General features: G+C 36.5%; 1 protein-coding gene across 2 annotated transcripts; it reads right to left on the reverse strand.

Annotated features, from left to right (window-relative positions):
- Positions 1 to 668: 668 nt before the first annotated feature.
- wdr26b (WD repeat domain 26b) lies at positions 669 to 19,139 on the reverse strand. 2 transcript variants are annotated; one of them, XM_079584826.1, is made up of 14 exons: positions 18,560 to 19,139; positions 17,191 to 17,290; positions 14,160 to 14,216; positions 12,944 to 13,080; positions 11,242 to 11,339; positions 8,832 to 8,988; positions 8,615 to 8,753; positions 8,327 to 8,467; positions 6,982 to 7,101; positions 6,563 to 6,708; positions 6,400 to 6,478; positions 5,711 to 5,840; positions 5,438 to 5,632; positions 669 to 3,117 (listed from the first exon to the last, which is right to left on the reverse strand). In XM_079584826.1, exons 1-14 carry the CDS (start codon positions 18,763 to 18,765, stop codon positions 3,092 to 3,094), a joined length of 1,731 nt encoding a protein of 576 aa, XP_079440952.1. In that variant the 5' UTR covers positions 18,766 to 19,139; the 3' UTR covers positions 669 to 3,091. The 2 variants fall into 2 exon arrangements, with proteins under 2 accessions (XP_079440952.1, XP_079440953.1); XM_079584827.1 differs by having other exon boundaries at positions 8,615 to 8,988; positions 18,560 to 19,118.
- Between the last annotated feature and the right edge of the window lie 384 nt (positions 19,140 to 19,523).

The raw sequence follows: 19,523 nt of genomic DNA on the forward strand, positions 1-19,523 counted from the left end.
GTAAATATTTTTATTTAATTAATTATTAGTAGAATAATATATTTATTTTTATAATAATTTAAAATAGTCGTTACATTTATTTATATAGCGCTTTTTTACAATATAGATTGTTTCAAATCAGCTTTACAGAGATAACAGGAAAATAATGCAACCAAGTTTGTTTCCAGAAGTAAATAGCTTCACAGTCCAGCTTAATCAGTGATGGTTCATTTTTGTTGTAAAAAAGTTATTCATTTAGTTAATTTATATATTTAGCCGCTCTGGAGAAAACCGTGATGTCATCATCCAGCTCAGTTCAGTTCTCATATATAATGGTGTCAATGCAGGCAGATCAATATTATTGTTGAATATTACATTTAATGTTAAATGTAATGTCCCTAACTAAGCAAGCCAAATGCCAATGGCAGAAAAAAAAAAAAAAAAGTAGAAACCTAATTAAAGCTAAAAAAATTAATTAAATAAAAATCTAATAACTAGTTAATTTATTTTCTTGTCTTAATAATAATAATGTAAAAATAGTATTCATACTTTACTATTACTATACCATGGTGCCACCATGGTTTTCGTAGTGGATTATTGTTGTTGTAACAAGGTAACCAAATATTCTGTAAAGGTTTAAGAATTGGTCGCTAAACAAAAAACAAAAAAACTATTTGAGAGTTCAATGTGAAATGCCTCATTATGTTTCAAAACCCTGAATGCTTTATTGAAAATATGCATACATAACATTTCCTACACAACAATACAAAACAGTACAATCACTTTTGAAATAACACATTTAATGCAAATGGGATGCCCTTCGGACAGGAGCAGTTATCATGACGAAAACCTCTCACACATCTGATTCACAGTCAAACATGAGAGCAAACACACCTGCAGTTAGCTGGAAAAAATGAGACCCTCTTGCATATGGTTAGTAGAGTAACAATACTACCCCCATCATCATCATCAAATGCATTAATAGTATGTCTACTGCTGTTTTTAGTTCTTTAAAACAATGAGGAATAGCCAAAAAAAGTGACAAACTGCTCTCAGATCAGCTAAATCAACAGCAAAGACGTGTCACAGTGCGCAAGCATCAGCCTGGTCCAAGCAGCAACCAATTATTGTTGAGATTTTATTAATGTTTATTTGCTAATGGCACAAAATGGTCCTCAAGTAAACAGGCAAAATTCAATGAAGGGCAGATGTTGCGGAGCAATGCAGAGATGTCACTGAAGCCATTCTATATCAAAATCCATTTTTACAAATCTTTAATAACTAAAATAGTCAGTGGAACAATAGAATTGATCATGAATTGCTCTCAAACAATTGCTTTTATAACGAATTTCACGTAGCGCTTTAGCGCCCAGCTGTTAAGATTCATAAAGTTGGCGAGGGTAAACCCTTAAAAATGTTATTATAATAAAGTGTTTGATGCAAGTTTAGAAAAGATTGTGAAATAATCTGGATATCCATTTGAACTTCCACCTGCGAGGCAAAGGCCGGGGCGTTTAGCACCATCTTATGACTGCGGAAAGCATATGTGGATGTTAATAAAATGATGGTTAATGTAATAATATATGTTTAAAATAAAACAAAAAGAATGCTAATAATGCTTAAATAAAAGATTTAAAAAAAGAGGAGACAAATAATCTGGTTATAGTTTAATATAATGATACAGAGATAAAGTCAACCAAAAAAAAAAAAAAAAAAAAAAGATATTGTAAACCAAAAAAGTAACAAAAATTTCCATAAAAACAGGCAGAAAAGCATTTCTTTTCAAACATTTAATATCAGTCCATAGCAAATATTTATTTCTCTCCAAAAAGGGGGGACTCAAATGCTCGATATTTGGTGTAAACAGCTCAGATCAGGGAACTTGACCGTGTGGGTTTAACTGAACTAACGTACAGGCAGAGATGAAATGGTTGTGGATATGTAGTGCGCTTTATTTTAATGCTGGTATGGCTGCTGCAAGAAACATTATATCTGGGGTCTCAGCTCAAATGTTGCTGCATAGGTCATTTAAACGCCACAAACTCCTCATCAGGAGCCGAATATCTGATTGACAGTTTGAGTGTCACAGTATCTTTTCTGTTTAAAGCTGTCGGCACGTTTTCACGCACGCTCTGTGTAAGAAGAACGTGCGTTTCGCTCTCAAAGTCACGTTTCCGATCAATTTTTCAAACTAATATGACAAAGTCTCTCTCATGAACGCCACCCTCTAAGGTAAGTGGTGAAAACAAGGAACTTTGCTAATAAGTTTCTTTAAAAAAAAAAAAAAAAGATACAAAATGGTTCTCAAGTTTTTGTTCCACAGATGAAGGTCTCTGGGGCTTCGGTCAGATTCTGTTAAAATGATTAATACAGCTAAACAGGGGACACACTCACGCTGGTGTGAAAACAGTGCCACATGCGAACTTACACCAACTTCAGGCACATTTGAACACACACACACACACACACACATACACACGGCTGTGCTACAGGAGGGAGGCCGAAGCAGAATTTGAGTCCAACACTCAAACTCTCAGAGATCAGAACGTGACCTCTGACCCCTGCTGATGCGTGACGTGGGCCCGGTGGAAACAAATGCATTTGTGTTCTGAAAGATAAAAAAAAAAAAACTACAGCACTCCATCATCAACACTAAAAGCCCAAGCTGATCAACTGCTAAAGGAACAAAAGAGAATTGCTAGGACTAGGATTTCTTTTTAAAAAAAAGTGTTGTGTCCTTTTGCCGCTGGAGGATTGAGAGCGAGAGAAAAACATTGAGTGTGAGTTTAAACACCCGGCCGAACCCTGGTCACCCACCCCGGCGCTCGAGCCTGATGGGCGGCATCTTGTCTTCAGGCCTAATGTAGGGGTTTATAATGTGGGGAACCCGATGGGAGAGAGATCAGATCCGTGGTTATGGAAGCGGGTCCCTATGGAGATCAGCGTCAGGGGTCTCCGCTGCCTCCGGACTCCTGAAAGCGAGGCTCTGGATCTCTTTCGCGTTTGCACTCGGTGTGTCGTTGTGGAGGAGGGCAATGCTGTAATCGTGTTTTTCTCTGTTGGGACTTCGCATATTTCTTGTAAGAAGAAGCCGTCTGTTCCAGGGCTGCCATCAACTGTCCATACTGTTGCAACTCTCTGAGAAAATGAGAGGGATTGACATGTGATTGCAACACTTTTGCTCAGCGAGGATGCGTTAAATTGATCACGTGACAGTAAAGACATTTATAATGTCACAAAAGATTTTTGTTTCAAATGAATGCTGTTCTTTTGATCTTTAGATTCAAAGAAAAAATGCATTTTCAACAAAAATAAGCAGCACAGCTAAATTCGACATATAATAATAATAAATGTTAAGCAGCAAATCATCATATTAGAATGATTTCTGAAGGATCGGTAATGATGCTGAAAATTTAGCTTTGAATTACAGGAATAAATTACATCTTAAAATATATCCAAATAGATCCACTCAACAGGCAAATTGAATAAATACATCAAAAAAATAAATTATTTTTTTTATTTTTTTTATTATATATATATATATATATAGAAAAGTTATTTTAAATTATAATATTTCACAATATTGCCAGTTTTACTGTATTTTTGATTGGATAAATGCAGCCTTGATGAATATATAAAATACTTTTTTCAAAAGAAATAGAACGGTAGTGCATATGACAGTTTACAACTTAACATAAAACATAATTACTTTAATTATTACATCATCATTATTTTATTGTTAATCCAGACCGGTTTTTTAAAGTTAACAGACTGTACTAACAAAATCCTTGTTAAATTATGATTGACAGAACTACTATTCATTGGTAAAAAAAAAGCTTCAGTCACAACAATAAGGTTAAGAACCTGTTTGACAGGATAATGGCTTTTGTGAGTTCCAGTCTTTAGAACGGCATTAGAAATACTGCTATAGTGACAAAACACTGTTTCTGTTCCTGTTCCAGAAAAGTTAACATTCATGACTCAATCACTCGCAATGCACGACTGGCTGAACGTCCGGCAGCCTCACATGTGACCCTGGATCACAAAACCAGTCACATGTCGCACGGGTATATATGTGGCAATAGCCAACAATACATTGTATGGGTCAAAATTATAGATTTTTCTTTTATGCCAAAAGTCATTAGGATATTAAGTAAAGATCATGTTCCATGAAGATATTTAGTAAATTTCCTACCGTAAATATATAAAAACAATATTTTTGTGAGTGAATGCAGCACAATCGTGAACATGAATGCACAACTTTAAAGCCGATTTTCTCAATGTTTTTATTTTTTTTTGCACCCTCAGATTCCAGATTTTCAAATAGTTGTATCTCTGACAAATATTGTCCTATTCTAACAAACATCAATGGAAAGCTTATTCATTCAGCTTTCAGATAATGTATACATCTTAATTTCAAGAAATTGACCCTTGTGACTGGTTTTGTGGTCCAGGGTCACGAATGAGATTACATTGTAACAAAGTAGTTAAAAAGTCAACAATGCTTAAAGTCAACATTAAAAAAATATACAAATTCAAAAAGCCTATAGTACTTCTGTAACATAATGTGGCCATATATGTTGAGCATGTGAACGCAATGGCCAATCAGAGGCGGTAAAGAATCCATTCAACAGCATTCAAAATGCTAGAGGGCTAACATTTTTAAATTTCAGTACCGTACCGAAGTCGGCACTTTTGACAACACTAATGTAGGGTGGGATTGCTGAGAAAAAATGTAAATGTATTCAAAAACAATGAGAATATTTTTGAAAAATAACTTTTGATAATATAATAATAAATAATTGTTAATAATTATATAGTAATAATTGTAATGTAGTATAATAATAATGACTGGATTGTGAAAAGTTGAAACAGGAAAAATACAAAAATTAATATGACTTTTTTTATATATATATATATAATTGTGACCCTGGACCACAAAGCCAGTCACATGGGTCAACTTTTTTAAATTGAGATTTATATATCATCTGAAAGCTGAATGAATAAGCTTTCCACTGATGTATGGTTTGTTATGATAGGAGAATCTGGAATCTGAGGGTGCAGAAAATCAAAACATTGAGAAAATCGCTTTTAAAGTTGTGCATTTATGTTCACGATTGTGCTGCATTCACTCACAAAAATAAATGTTTTATATATTTACGGTAGGAAATTTACAAAATATCTTTATGGAACATGATCTTTACTTAATATCCTGATGATTTCTGGCATAATAGAAAAATCAATAATTTAAGAACGTTATTGAAACTCATATTTAAATAGATTATTGCGGTCTTTATGTCAAGTATTATTGAGAGTGATGGTATTTTTTGCTTGTGCATCAACTACGCTGAACGCTAAAGATCACCCAGTGAATAAATCTGAAGAATCAAAGCTCTAACTAGCAGTGTAATAAACTTGCTTTATATTCTGCGATTGGATAGCATGTCTGACTCTGTACCGTTGAGGCCGTCCAGCTCTTGTGCGTCCAGGAAGGGTGCGGGTCCCCAGATTCGGACTGTGCCGTCATCAGAAGCGCTGGCCATAAGACTGGGAATACACGGGTTCCAGCTGACACAGTTCACTGTGCGTGTGTGTCCCGTCAACTCCACGATCGGCAGCTCACTGCGCTTGTGCCAAATATATACCTTATGATCTGAGAGACAGAGCGGGATTGAGTGACGCTGGTTAAAAATACACCAGAGCAAAGAAGCTGAGGAATAAACTGAGGTACCTTCACTGCCGCTAGCGATGAAGTCCTCGTTGTGTCCACCGAAGCAGGAGTGAATGGTGTAGAAACCCTGTGTCACACCCTGAAACTTCCTGACCAACACACGGTCCTGTAGGTCCCAGAGATGAACGCCCTGAGACAAACACACACAAGATTACAGTGTGTGAGACACATTCACTTATAAACACTGAACATTAGTAAAACATCACAATATGAAGATATGAAAAAAATAAAGATAACATTACTGCAGTACAATTTAAAGCAATATTCTCAAATAATTTGAAAATTACTTAATTATTTAAAAATAAATACTATAAAAAACGTATTAAATTAGTTTAAGAATTATTAATAATCTTTAACTATTATTAAATTATAAAGAAAATAAGAATAACATCGCTGCAATAAAATATTCTTGAAAATAATTGAAAAGAAAATATATTAACTTTAAATAAATTCAATAATTTAAAAGCTAAAAAGCATACATATGAATTTAAAGGTAGTAAACATAAGCAAGTATTGCAGCAATAAAATGATATCTTCAAGATTTATTGAAAATCAACTTGAAAATGAATTAATAAAAATATTTTTGATTATAATATTTAATCATTATTAATAATTAACTACTATTCTTTTATTGTTAAAAACATGAATTAAAAAAAAAAAGTAAACAAGTTTGAGACCCATATGCTTACCTGAGTTGCAACATTTAACAAAGCTAATCTTCCATTCTTAGAAACAGTGAAAGACATTATAGGATGATCCTCCTGAACTCTAGAGTAGAAACAAATAGAGAAGTGAAAGTTCAGACACAGTTTCCAAAACTCAGAACCATCTGAAAAATGAACAGCTGCGTACATGTTTCTGTCTGTTAGGTCCTCGAAACTGTATCCACGGATCCGCTGGTGCGTATCAGAGGCGAGAACAGTGCGGCCGTCGTTCATACACCAGAGGCACTGCACACGCACGCCTTCCCACGACTCCAGCAGGTTCCCGTCAAGATCCTGTCCACGCACAGCCAACAAATCAACAAGTCAAGTCATCTTTATTCATATAGTGCTTAATACAAAGCTGCTAAATTTTTTTAAAGCAGCTTCACATTAAATAACAATCAATAATGCAAACTACAAGTGTGAGAGAAAATCATAATTCTGCTGTAAAGAAGCTCTGAAAAGACAGTGTCATTATTCAGCTCAGTTCAATAACTGTAAAGTTCATCATTACTAAGCTAAAGAGAAGACTGTCAAATCTTGACAATCAATCCATTTTGAACTTACACACTGGTAGAACTGCCCTCTCTGTCCTCCGGTAACGAAGCGCTTGGCGTCGGGGTTCCAGGCGACACTGGTCAGGCTGTCCTCATGAGACTGACTCATCTTTGTTCGCAGTTCTCCTGTCTGACCACCAGGTGGAAGAAGAGAGTCAAAGGTCAGAGTTGAGCTAAAATTAAAGTCTTTATGCGGCGTTCGAAACGTACGGAAGCCCTGAACCGCAACGTGAAAAAAAATCAGTAAAAAAAAAAAGAACTAAAAAAATTCTAGCATTTCGAGAACAAAGTCGTAATATTTGGAGAACAAAGTCGGAATATTTGGAGAACAAAGTCGTAATATTTGGAGAACAAAGTCGTAATATTTGGAGAACAAAGTCGTAATATTTGGAGAACAAAGTCAAAATATTTAGAGAATAAAGTTACGAGAATACAGTCTTCCATAGAAGTTCTTATTTATTTATATAAATACTATATATAGAATGCGAAAAACAGTACGCGGTCGCCAACAGAGTAGTATGTCCGAATACATAGTATGTGAAAACAGAGGATGACCTACTACTTCCGGTGAGATCCTGAAGTGCGCATATGATGGACACTTTACTATCCCATGAGGCCACGGGAGAGGATTTATGAATAGATGTGAAGGGACGCTACTAGGTCACATGATAATGACAACAAGCCGATGTAGTACGTTTGGATTACATTCATACATACTACACACTTTCATATGATATACAACGTACTTTTTTAAGTAAGTTCAAATTCAAATGTTGTGTCTACTCAAACCGGTATGTGATGTCGGCGCAGCTTCTGTCTACATCTAACACACTTCAGTTGTGAACACACCAAAATGGGTTAAGCAAATGCTGATATCTTCGAGTCGGCTGGCCGATGGCCAATTTAAAGCCGATTTATTACACAATTTAAAGGTTGTATCAGCGATTTCAGGCCCAAACATAAATGATCACATTCATCTAATCTTTCCTAACGATCCGCTAGCTGCCCAATCACCGACATTGACTCAGCCATGTTAAATTTCTCTTGTTCATAGACGCTGGCTTCTTCTTCAGCTCCGACTTCGCGTGCAGCCGTGTACGAGCGCAAAACCTCACAACACCCAGCGCCTGTCGGTGATTGGTTGGAACACTGTTTATTTTGGTTTTGAGTGGTTGGTGAAAGCAATTGTTTTTGTGTGCAGATCTCAGAGCCTAGGCTGCGTACAGAGACACGTTTTTTTGACGGCCTGCTTATGGGGCGGGCAGGCATTAGATCAGCCCAGATTACGAAAATCTCTTGCTAAAATGCATATTCTGGCAAATCAAAATACAAGATACGATGTGCCCTGTGTTTACCTGAACGTTCCACAGCCAGAGCTCAGAGCAGTCGTCTGGACCGCAGGCGATCAGGTAAACGTCATCAGGACTCCAGGCGAGATACGACACACCGTACGCGTGACCCTCCAGAGTCCGTAAGAGCTTCAACTGATGCGAGTCCTGTGTGTGTGAGAGAGTGGATATTTATACCACACCATCCCACTTCAAACAGAGCTATTCAAGTTGTCAACTCTCACTGAAAAAGTTTGACTTCCGAGATGCTCAAATGTTTCGCTGCATGTCCACATGACAGACGTCCTCACTCACCGGCTCCACCTGCCAGACGATCACAGTCGTGTCCTTCGAGCCGGTGGCGAGTTTAGTGCCGTCGTTGGAGAACTTGCAGAACCAGACTTCATTGCAATGCTCTGTGAGGATCTGCTGTGTGTAACAGGGAAACTGCTTCCTGCAAACACAAACATTGAAATCGCTGAGAGCGGAGGAGGGTGTGTGTGTTGCGTTCGAATGTGTAAACGCAGCACACCTGGTGCAGACATGATCCAGCAGTAAGGACACAGAGTCCAGACTGGAGTCCAGTTTGGTGTTGTGATAAAGGCAGCGATCTCTCTGCATCTCCACAGCCTGTCTGAGCAGCGTCTGCAGCCGCCGAGGAGGCAACATTACAGAGGGGGGCAGGTACGCTAAACGATACACACAAACACATGAGTAAAATTAAGATAATATGAACTTAATAGAAAACAGTGAAAGATTGCGGGTTGTGCTTGTTGACTAGACTATACACTGAAGACAAAAATACCCTCAAATATGAGCTAAATCTGACAAAATGTCCAATTTGTGATGTGCTTAAAAGCAATGATTTTTTTTTATTATTCTTAAAGTTCAAAATCATAAAAAAATCTTAATTGTAATGTTTATATTTATTATATACAGAAATAATAGAAGCCTTATCTAATACTTTTTTAATTATTATACAAATATAATATCGATTTAAAATGACAATATGTGACACTGGACCACAAAACCAGTCACATGGGTAAAAAATTGTATTGAGATTTACATAATATAAAAGCTGAATAAATAAGCTTCCCATTGATGTATGGTTTGTTAGGATAGGACAATATTCGGCCGAGAAAATCTGGAATCTGAGGGTGCAAAAAAACGAAACTTGGACAAAAAAAAAAAAAAAAAAAAAAAAAACTTTAAAATTGTCAAGTTATGTTCGTGATTGTGCTGCATTCACTCACAAAAATAAATGTTTTATATATTTACGGTAGGAAATGTACAAAATATCTTCATGGAACATGATCTTTACTTAATATCCTAATGATTTTTGGCATAAAAGAAAAATCTATATTTTTCACCCTTACGATGTATTGTTGGCTATTGCCACAAATATAATCTTGCTACTTGTGACTGATTTTGTGATCCCGGGTCACATAAATAATGAGCGAGTCCATTATTATTGATGCGCAAACAAACGTGTATGTGCGCCCTCGGCTCACTGTCTGATCGCTATAACATCGTATTTCGGAGTTAAATATATTAGCGTAGTTGTCAAAATGAATGTACTGTGAGTGTTTTATATTGGATGCTCACCGAAGAAGCGTGTTTTGGAGAAGTTTGAGAGGGTCAGTGGTGTTTATGTACACATGGGCATCAGATGCTCCAAACATAAACACGATTGCTCGATCTGACAGAGGAACTGTTCACGGATGACATCGACCCGCCTTCAAATCGCTGAGTTTCCACACATTTATTTTATTTTATCAATTGTATTTTGGTGTGTTTAATAATTCTGAATGGATCCGTATAGTAGCTATAAGCAGTCATTTGGCGTCTCCCTGTGGTCTTGTTTGGTATGGCAGGTTGACTTGTGCTTATTTAAGTTACTGTATAACTGAGTACTAAGATGTAAAACATTTCTGCATTGACATTTTTGCTAAATATTTGTGCAAAAAGAACACTAAAGGTTTAAATCTTAATATGGAGTTGAAAAGGAATATCATTAGAATAAAAATTTTGTGTGAATAAAAAAGGTTGGGGGTGGGGTGGGGTCTTGCGGTATTGATTCGGAGAGGAGGGGGGTCTTGGGGTAAAAAAAGGTTGAGAACCACTGAAAATAGGTTGAAATTAGCAATATTGGGAAATACTATATTTTAATGTGAAGTAGTTGCATGTTAAAAGGACTTTAGTAATAACAGTAAATTATGGATAATTACAAGCAACTAATCTTAAAACCAAACCCTAATCTTAACCATATAGTATATACATGTAGTTAATTACCATTACTCAGTACTTGTTTGTGTAATTAAACTGTAACAACGTCATCTTAAAATAAAGTGTAACCCAATATTTCTAGATGATGCTAAATATTGGCCAATAATGACAGATAAAAACAAAATAATATATTGGCTGATAACCAAAATTGGTTTGATTTATTGTGCATTTCTAGATGGCTTTTCACACTTGAAATAGTTAGCCTGGGTCATTGTAAACCCGGTTTAAATGGAATCCTGGGTTATCTTGGTTCACATTTCTGATTGCATTTGCAGACGCTCTAGTATTGCACATCCTTATATATTGCCAACTGTACTATCAAGATTATCCTGAACTGATTTTTTTGGACTATAAAGTTAAGAATGAAATGGTCTCTGCTTCACTCCAATTACCGGTATCACGTTTTCTGTCACCATTTGACATTTTTCTCCTCAAAAGCCGAAACGATTGTTTATTCAACACGCAGACTGTCCAAAGCATGTGAATATGAGGCACGTATTTGCTTGTCTCTAGCTAAACATCTGCCATAACATTCGCTTAAAAGCAGGGTTTTAAAATGATGATAACCCGGGGTTAGGCGCATTGTGAAAAGCCCTCAGGAGACTATGGTATGTCCTCACAAATGTATCTGTGTAAATGTGTGTTCGTATACTCACCCTGGAGCTTGTCCAGTAATCTACAACGTGATCCAGCGCCTTTTCCCTCCCATTCCGCCTTTGCCTTCAGATCCTCAGCATGGCTGCACATCAGATACCTTAAAAAAAACACAGCAAATCAGAGTGAGCCATCGACACCGATCACAGTGACTTTTACACAGTACAAGATCTATAAAGAGCTCAATAGTAATACATTTGAGCAATTAGGAATTTCCCTTGCAGTGATTTTGTGTGGCTAATTATCACGATATGCGATTATATCGCCATTTAAAAAAAATATACAGCTATATAAATTTTTATAGAATTTTTTTTGCTATATAAATGTTACAATGTGGTCAACAGGCAAAAACAAAACAGGCTTGTTTTGCATAAACAAGAACTGAACAAGAACAACTGAAACAGTGCTATATAAACAGGGGTAGGAAAGTAAACTAGACATATGTGAAACTAACATGTAACTACATAAACAAATAAGGACATAATCAGTAACCAATGAAACCGAAACTAAACAGGAAACAGGAACTAAAGGAAACAGAACGTCAAAATACTGGTCCACATAACAGAACATAAACCTGACAATAAGCTTGTTGTGCTATTGTTTGTATAGTGTGCAGGTAGTTCCAATCCTCAAATCTGACTAGACGAGAGGCTAAGACTGTTGATATGTCCCAGTAGTATCCAGCATAACTGTGCTGGTCAATCCATTGACCAGTGCTGACGACATTCATGGGAAATACCCTTAATTATACAGCTTTGCTACGGCAAATATTTCCCTTTCCTCTTCGGACATGCCAAACCTTTTTTGTTTTTCATGAATATATGACTTGCCCTGAAGAAGGATAGACACAGGTAATTGCACGTGCTCATTCGACACACCTCCCTCCCTCTCTCTCTCTCTGTTTAGACTTGTGTAGGGCAAATACACAGAGCCTCTGTACAAATCACAATTGTACACAAAGTCTTAAGTACAAAAGACCCAGTTGGTGGAAACAATGTGTTGTTAACATTATTAACATTCAATACACATGCATGAAGTGTAAAACAAGAACGGCATAGACTTATGAAAAAACAAACAAGAGAACACGTGAACATGGCGGTTGTGGCGGTTACTTGCATTCCTCTACGGTTGGCTTGTAAGTATCATGGTATTACAATTTTGTGGTTATCGCGACAGCCATATGTGACCCTGGACCACAAAACCCGTCACATGGGTCAATTTTTTTTTTACATTGAGATGTATACATTATCTGAATGATGCTGAATAAATAAGCTTTCCATTGATGTATGGTTTGTTAGAATAGGACAATATTCGGCCGAGATACAACTATTTGAAAATCTGGGGATGCAAAAAAAAATAAAAACATTGAGAAAATCGCTTTTAAAGTTGTCATTTATGTTCACGATTGTGCTGCATTCACTCACAAAAATAAATGTTTTATATATTTACAGTAGGAAATTTACTAAATATCTTCATGGAACATCTTTCCTTAATATCCTGATGATTTTTGGCATGAAAGAAAAATCTGTAATTTTGACCCATACAATGTATTGTTGGCTATTGCCACAAATATACCCGTGCAACTTATGACTGGTTTTGTGATCTAGGGTCACATATTAGCAATAACAAATAAACCTTTCAAGCCAGAGAAATTGTTTATTACTATTAACAATGGCAAGTATGTAAATGTGTCATGTTTAGTACCCGCTGAGCACGTGGATTCGATCAGTGTTGTATTTAAGTGGAGTCAACTCCCCTCTCAACACTTGCAGAGCTTCCAGAACTTTTCCATCCTCCAAATACTCCAGATACTTCTGCTGTAATAGCAGAAACTTCATCCGCTAGAAAGAAAGAGAGAAAGACTCGCTTCAGTGACCCATTCATTTATCATACACATGGCAGAATAGTCCACTTTACATTCAAACAACGGTCAGAACCACTATGGAGACACAACAAAAGACATGGTTACAACTAATATGGCACAAATAAATCTGAGCCCCCTTTGAAGGACACAGACAAAGTGAATGGAAAAACAACTAGGTTCTTGTTCAGTTGTTTCAGTTATAAAGGTTAGAGATTGGTTCTTTGAAGAAGAAACACCCTGGGATCGGATCAGGTCAACAATCTCAAATTCTTCGCAGCAACAAACCAGAAATGACCAGGGACCGTTTGCATCAGTTACAACTTAGCTTAGTAACTATAAACTAATAAATATTTACAGAACAGGAGATTCACTGAGCTGCATCAATAAGCTCATGTTTAACCTGACAAAACAACAATCCTTCAGACATAGAAGATGAAGTTGACATTTACACTCATTTACATGTTAAGAGAAAAAACATTTTAAGAATAATTAACTCGTTAGCGGCTCAAAACCAACCGAACTACACACTGTGTGTCAAACAAAATCAACGTGAATAAATACATCTAATTTCTTATGTTTGTTTGTATCAGTATTTATTGATATACTGATATTCTGAATGCTATTGACACAAAATACTTGTTATTTCATGATTATTCATCGCATTTCAGTGGAAATTTATTTTTACCATAAGCTACTTGAGGCAAACGAAGTCAGAATAAACTGTAAATCACTGTTTCAACCACTTCTGCTCACAAATTTGAAGGCTGCTAATCATTGATTGAATGTAAACATATTATGCAACTATGCATAACTTTACAAAGAGCTTCCGACCTACTAGCAACGTTCTGCCTCAAGAACATATGGTGCAACCAAACTTAATACAGAGTTACAAACTAGCCAGTACTTACTAAGCCATTAGTGTGGGCTTGACGTTCTAATTTAAGAACGAACTTATGACAACCCTATCCAGAATGATTTCTACAACACTTGTTTCCAGATGAAGCTTCAGAAGCTTTCAGCATTAAGAGTGCATGTGGCCGGGTCTGGTGGTCTTACCACAATAGCGTTGGGTGAATGCATCAATGCTTTCAGCTCGTTGAGGTCGTTTTCAGCCTGTGTCACAGAAAAGAAACAGAAGCATCAGTTCAGCATTTTGTGGAAAAATACCATCAACCATAGTACAGTCACACCACATAGATTTTACTTTAAAACCTTCAAGCTTAGTTGACAAAATAAGTCAAGTGAACTTAAAACCCAAAATGGTTTGAATGAAATATAATAGCCCCAAAAAGTAGGGCTGTAATCGTGATTAATCGAATCTAAAATAAGTTTGTGTTTACATAATATGTGTGTGTGTATTGTGTATAACTATTTTGTATATATAAATACACACACATGGATGTATACATTTAAGAACATTTTTTATTTATATATAAAATAGTTATATTTATATATAATATAAATCCTAAAAATATATATGCAGTATATAAATGCAAATATTTCTGAAATATATACATGCATGTGTGTGTATTTATATATACAAAATAATTATACATAATACACACACATATTATGTAAACACAAACTTTAATCGTTTACAGCGCTACCAAAAAGTATCAGGACACTTTATTCATACTTCAATTCTCTGAATGTCTTTGAATTAAACAACCAAACACCAAAAGGTGTAGTGCATCTTAAATAAAGATTAAAAATCACATTTTAAACAAAAACTGATCAAAATGTGCAAATGATTTTTAAAAGAGCAGAATTTTCTGCACAAATTCCATTTATAAGATGAAAAGAAGCATGAGGTGTTTGTAAAGTTGCCTGTATAAATAGAAAGAATACTAGTAAAGAATTAGATGGAAAAATAGGATTCAGCTTTTTTTCCACTGTTAGTTCAGAACAAACAAATCCGCAGAAGTGACCGAAACATTTCCTCAAGCCAGGAGCACAATTTCTACATAGTTTGTTTTATCCCACCACAAACTCTCAAAATGTCAGCATGATTATTGTTTCTGCCTGACATCTTAGAAAATCTTGGTTTCAATGATCCAAACTTTCCTAAACTCAGGTGAGAGATGGTCAAATAAACCTGCTACTTCCTGTGCAACATACAGCATATCTGGATTGGTTTTATTTTTAAACTACACTGCACACAAATATATGAATCCACTATTCAAACGACCCCAGACTTTTCTTTCAGTTTGGCCATGAAGTGTAAATGAAAGGGAAAGACCTGCAATCATGTAACGAAGAAAAAAATCATACTTGTGGTTAGAGAAAAGAATGGCTGAATTCACCATGGAGCCAAAAACAAAACTCTGTATGCATGCAAAACCACACAAAATCAGAAAGAAATAAGGTATATTTTTAATAAGGACCTTTCACAGCTCCCTCATATACATATCTACATGACCTTTGACCAGCAGGTCACCCATCATTCAGACCTTAATAAACATAATGCAACTATCACAACTCATTCTACGTCAATAAAGTGAATTTTCCAAGTGAAAAGATATTTAATGAGGAAAAATGAGTCACTTTATCCATTAGGAAATGACTGGATTGGTTGTTTTTTTGTTTTTAATTTAGCACCACAGCTACCATGGATATATTCATGAGGAGAGACAAGTGGGAAAAATAGAAAAAGTACAAAAAAGCAACAACATATTAGGGCTGTTAAACGATTGATCACATCCAAAATAAAAGTTTGTGTCTACATAATAAATGTGTGTGTACGGTGTATAATTATTTTATATATATATATATATATATATATAAATACACACACATGCTTGTATATATTTAAGAAATATTTGCATGTACACTGTATATAGATTTATATATAATTTATATTAAATAAAAAATCTTAAATATATACGTGCACGTGTGTGTATTTATATATACAAAATAATTATACACAGTACACACACATTTATTATGTAAACACAAACTTTTATTTTGGATGCGATTAATCATTTCACAGCCCTACAACATATAATAAAAAAGTTTATTTAAAATGTAAAGTTTATCTTTGATTTAAAAAAAAAAAATCTAAAACTAAATCTGGCCTCACTTCATTAAACATAAAAATTCATAAGTGGTTGGAGCATTAGCCAAAAGTAAAAAGACTAGTTATCAGGGTTCCCAGACACAAAGACCATACAGAACTTCTTCAAAAAAAAAATTCAGATCATATTTAGCATAAATGGTTCATACAGCATTATTTTTGGTATATAATACAGTCATCTGTAAATATTCTTATTTTCTCTGCTTTATAACCTGCATGTGTCCACCACTGACACATCAGTTTGATACAGTAAATGTGGTTTGATGTTGCACTATCACCAAACGTCAAATCCTTTGCTCCTTTATCAGATGCTGGTTCGAGTGGCACGCACACATTCATTTAGTGAAGTTCAAAAAGACTAGCTTATGGTAAAGACACGTTTTGCATAATGAAATTGTGCACTCAGTCGTGTTCAACAAGAATCACTAAACTATTGCCATGAAAACACTCTTGTATGATAGATTCATTTTTATTTTTTATTTTTTTCCATACTTATCCAGACCAGGAAATTACCATGATCAAATTCCATTCTTTAGCAAACTGCGTAGGAACCCTGTATTATTATGAAAGATTAAAAATACAAACATATTATCTTTAACATGCACTGATGCATCATGCAAAATAAAAGCATGGAATGCATTCAAGAATGTATTGAGAAAGTACATGTGGTAAACTTTGATAACAGTGACCGTCTTTCCTGACAACTTTGAATCTAAACCATCAAAATGACATATTCCCCCAGTTTCACAGACAAGGCTTAAGCCTAATCCCAGATTAAATGCATGTTTGAGCCGTTTTAACTAAAAGCAACTTACACTATCATATCTTAAAATATATGCTATATATAACCTGCATGTATTCACCTCTACATACTGTAAATTTGGTTTTGTTGTGGCATTATTTTATCTCAAGGCACATTTATAAAAGCTACTTATATGTCCTAATTGAACTAAAGTCTAATCCTGGCTTAATCTATGAAACCAGGCCTAAATATGTCATGTGGAATAAGCTCACCTTGTCCCATTCCCCTTCCATGACGTGGTTGCGAAACTTTGTGGCTGACGGATGCTCCAGTCTACAGCCGGATTCCTGCATCAACAAATCCACCGTCTGACTAAAATAGAGACAGATAAAACATTGCTTGTTTATTACGCCTTTATCAAATAACATAACTAACATAACGGTTTCTATTTGCCATCTTTAAGAAAAACAAAAGCTAGTTCTTCAAGTACTGTTGCCATCTGAAGTTAAAAGGCCAACTGTTAAACTTAATGAATTTGTGTGTCTAACACTGATTATTATGTATTATTAGCGGTTTCATAAAAGCAATAAGACACTGAGGCCCTGCTATGTAATGAAAATAATAATTTCTGAAGGGGTTCTGGGTGATTTTGTGTGCGATTACCTGCGGCACTCGGCCACATCACAGGTAATATCAGAACAGCAGCACTCTTACTTATGTCATGTTGCTTTAATATAGTCATAGTCATCCTCAGTTATGACTATATTCACTCCTTTTATTTGCATATATTTTTAGGTTAACAAAGACAGAAAAGCCAACATACAAGTTGAAACATGTTGGTGCAGTAAATAGGACGTTACAGGTGAAGCTTTCTAGAACAGTGTGAAAGTGTTTTGAATGCAGGGTCCCACAGAATTACGTCATGCTATGATTACAAAAGAGAGAGAGTGTGTGTGTGTGTGTGTGTGTGTGTATGCGAGGGGGGATGGGAAGGATGTTTGCAGTTTTCTTGATGTTTTCGACTCATCTTGTAGTCTAGTTTTTGGATGTGTGTGTTCAAGCACAGTGATCTGGATTGTGATTGTTCAGAATTCATGTTTGAGGTTTGAATCTGAATGGCAGTTGATGGATTTAGCAGATCTTCACTAAAATTAGATTCAAGCTTCTTTCTAATGTAAACCAGCTGCTACACACACATTCCACAGCCGCCATTAAAACGCAAAAACACAGAGGATGTCATCCTGATTTGATGTAGCGTAAACACACATATATCACGTATTGACAGAAATATGCTGATTTTAATGAATTCATCTTTACATTTGACACCATTACAGCAAAAATAACGTTACGCTTTCGGGCCCCGAGAAATACATGACACACATACAGCTGTCATCTGCGATCGCACCTTTCTTTGTGTGTATCTGTCTGACATTCTGGTTGAATTATAGATATTTGTATATTATTTTGTCGGGGTAAAAAGGTTTTGATTGTCATTAAACACGACATTAAAAGATCGACGTCGCTCGCTTCGTTGATCACATAACGGCTGCGGTCTAGATGTGTCGCGCGCTCGACCTGTCAAACCGGGTTTTACCAGAACCGACTCGGTCCCGTTGTGCTCCTCATTACCGCAACACTTACTTCAGCCCTAACCCGTGAAGATGCTGTCCGATGAGGCGGATCACATCCTCCTCCGACTGAGACAGACGCTTTTTCTTCTTCAAGGAACCCGAACTCGTCCCGGAGGCCCCCGAAGCCGAGCCCGCATTGCTCTGGAGGCCGTTGGCATCTCCGTTCTGTGTGCTGGCTGGGTGGTTTTGCTCCTGTCCGGTCCCGTTCGACTGCATGTTAGTGCTGGTTCGGCTGACGTGGGTCGCTAATGGCAGGCCCGCTGAAGCCCCGGGCTCTCCTACTCCCTCCGCCGCCGAGGCTCGGTGCTTCTTCCGCGGGGGCGGCGACGCTCCGCCGGTGTCCGAGTCGGAGGAGGAGGAAGCGGAGGCCAGAGTTTCCTCACCGAGAGCGGCCGTGGTTAGAAGCCGGTGAACCCGGGGGAGGGGAAAGAGGCGTCGGGCTCCCGCGGTCCAGTGCGCGTTTCGTACGAGGGTCGTTCGTGTTGTTGTTGTTTCTCTCCAAACAGCTGCAGATCTAATGGCGTCCGGACGCACTGACGTCACCGGACATTCCCCTGCTGCCTCACTTCCGGATGGCTCTCCAACCAAAAGGGGGGGCAGAGAAACTTAGCAGCAGAGACAATATTAATTCATCAATAATTATTTATGATCATCTAGAGAGTTTACAGAGCACAGATGTTCAGAGAAGTGGGCCTGTTAAAAATCCATGAACCATTTTTGCTTGATAAATCCTTAGTCACCATCCCACAGATGTAACAACATCCATTCATTCACAATCAATCACAAGAATCAACCATCCATCCAACAACCCATTTGAATCTTTCTACAGACTACCCAAGTGTGCGGTCTACATAAGAATAAAATCTTCTCAATTTTTCAAATTACTCAAGGTTTATAACCTTCAAATGTCAAATAGGCCTATGCATTATTTTTCTAGTTACAATTATTTCCCTACTAACGTTATTGGATGATTA

This window comes from Phoxinus phoxinus (genome assembly GCF_949152265.1).
Source record: "Phoxinus phoxinus genome assembly, chromosome: 16".
NCBI lineage: Eukaryota > Metazoa > Chordata > Actinopteri > Cypriniformes > Leuciscidae > Phoxinus > Phoxinus phoxinus.

Excerpts from the sequence above, each read along its gene's own strand:
- wdr26b (XM_079584827.1), bottom strand. The coding sequence starts at position 18,765 with ATGCAGTCGAACGGGACCGGACAGGAGCAAAACCACCCAGCCAGCACA. Across the intron at positions 11,340-12,943 it reads CGAATCCACGTGCTCAGCGG|GTATCTGATGTGCAGCCATG; the intron begins GTACTAAACATG and ends GTTTTTTTTAAG. Across the intron at positions 5,633-5,710 it reads CATCGCTAGCGGCAGTGAAG|ATCATAAGGTATATATTTGG; the intron begins GTACCTCAGTTT and ends TCTGTCTCTCAG.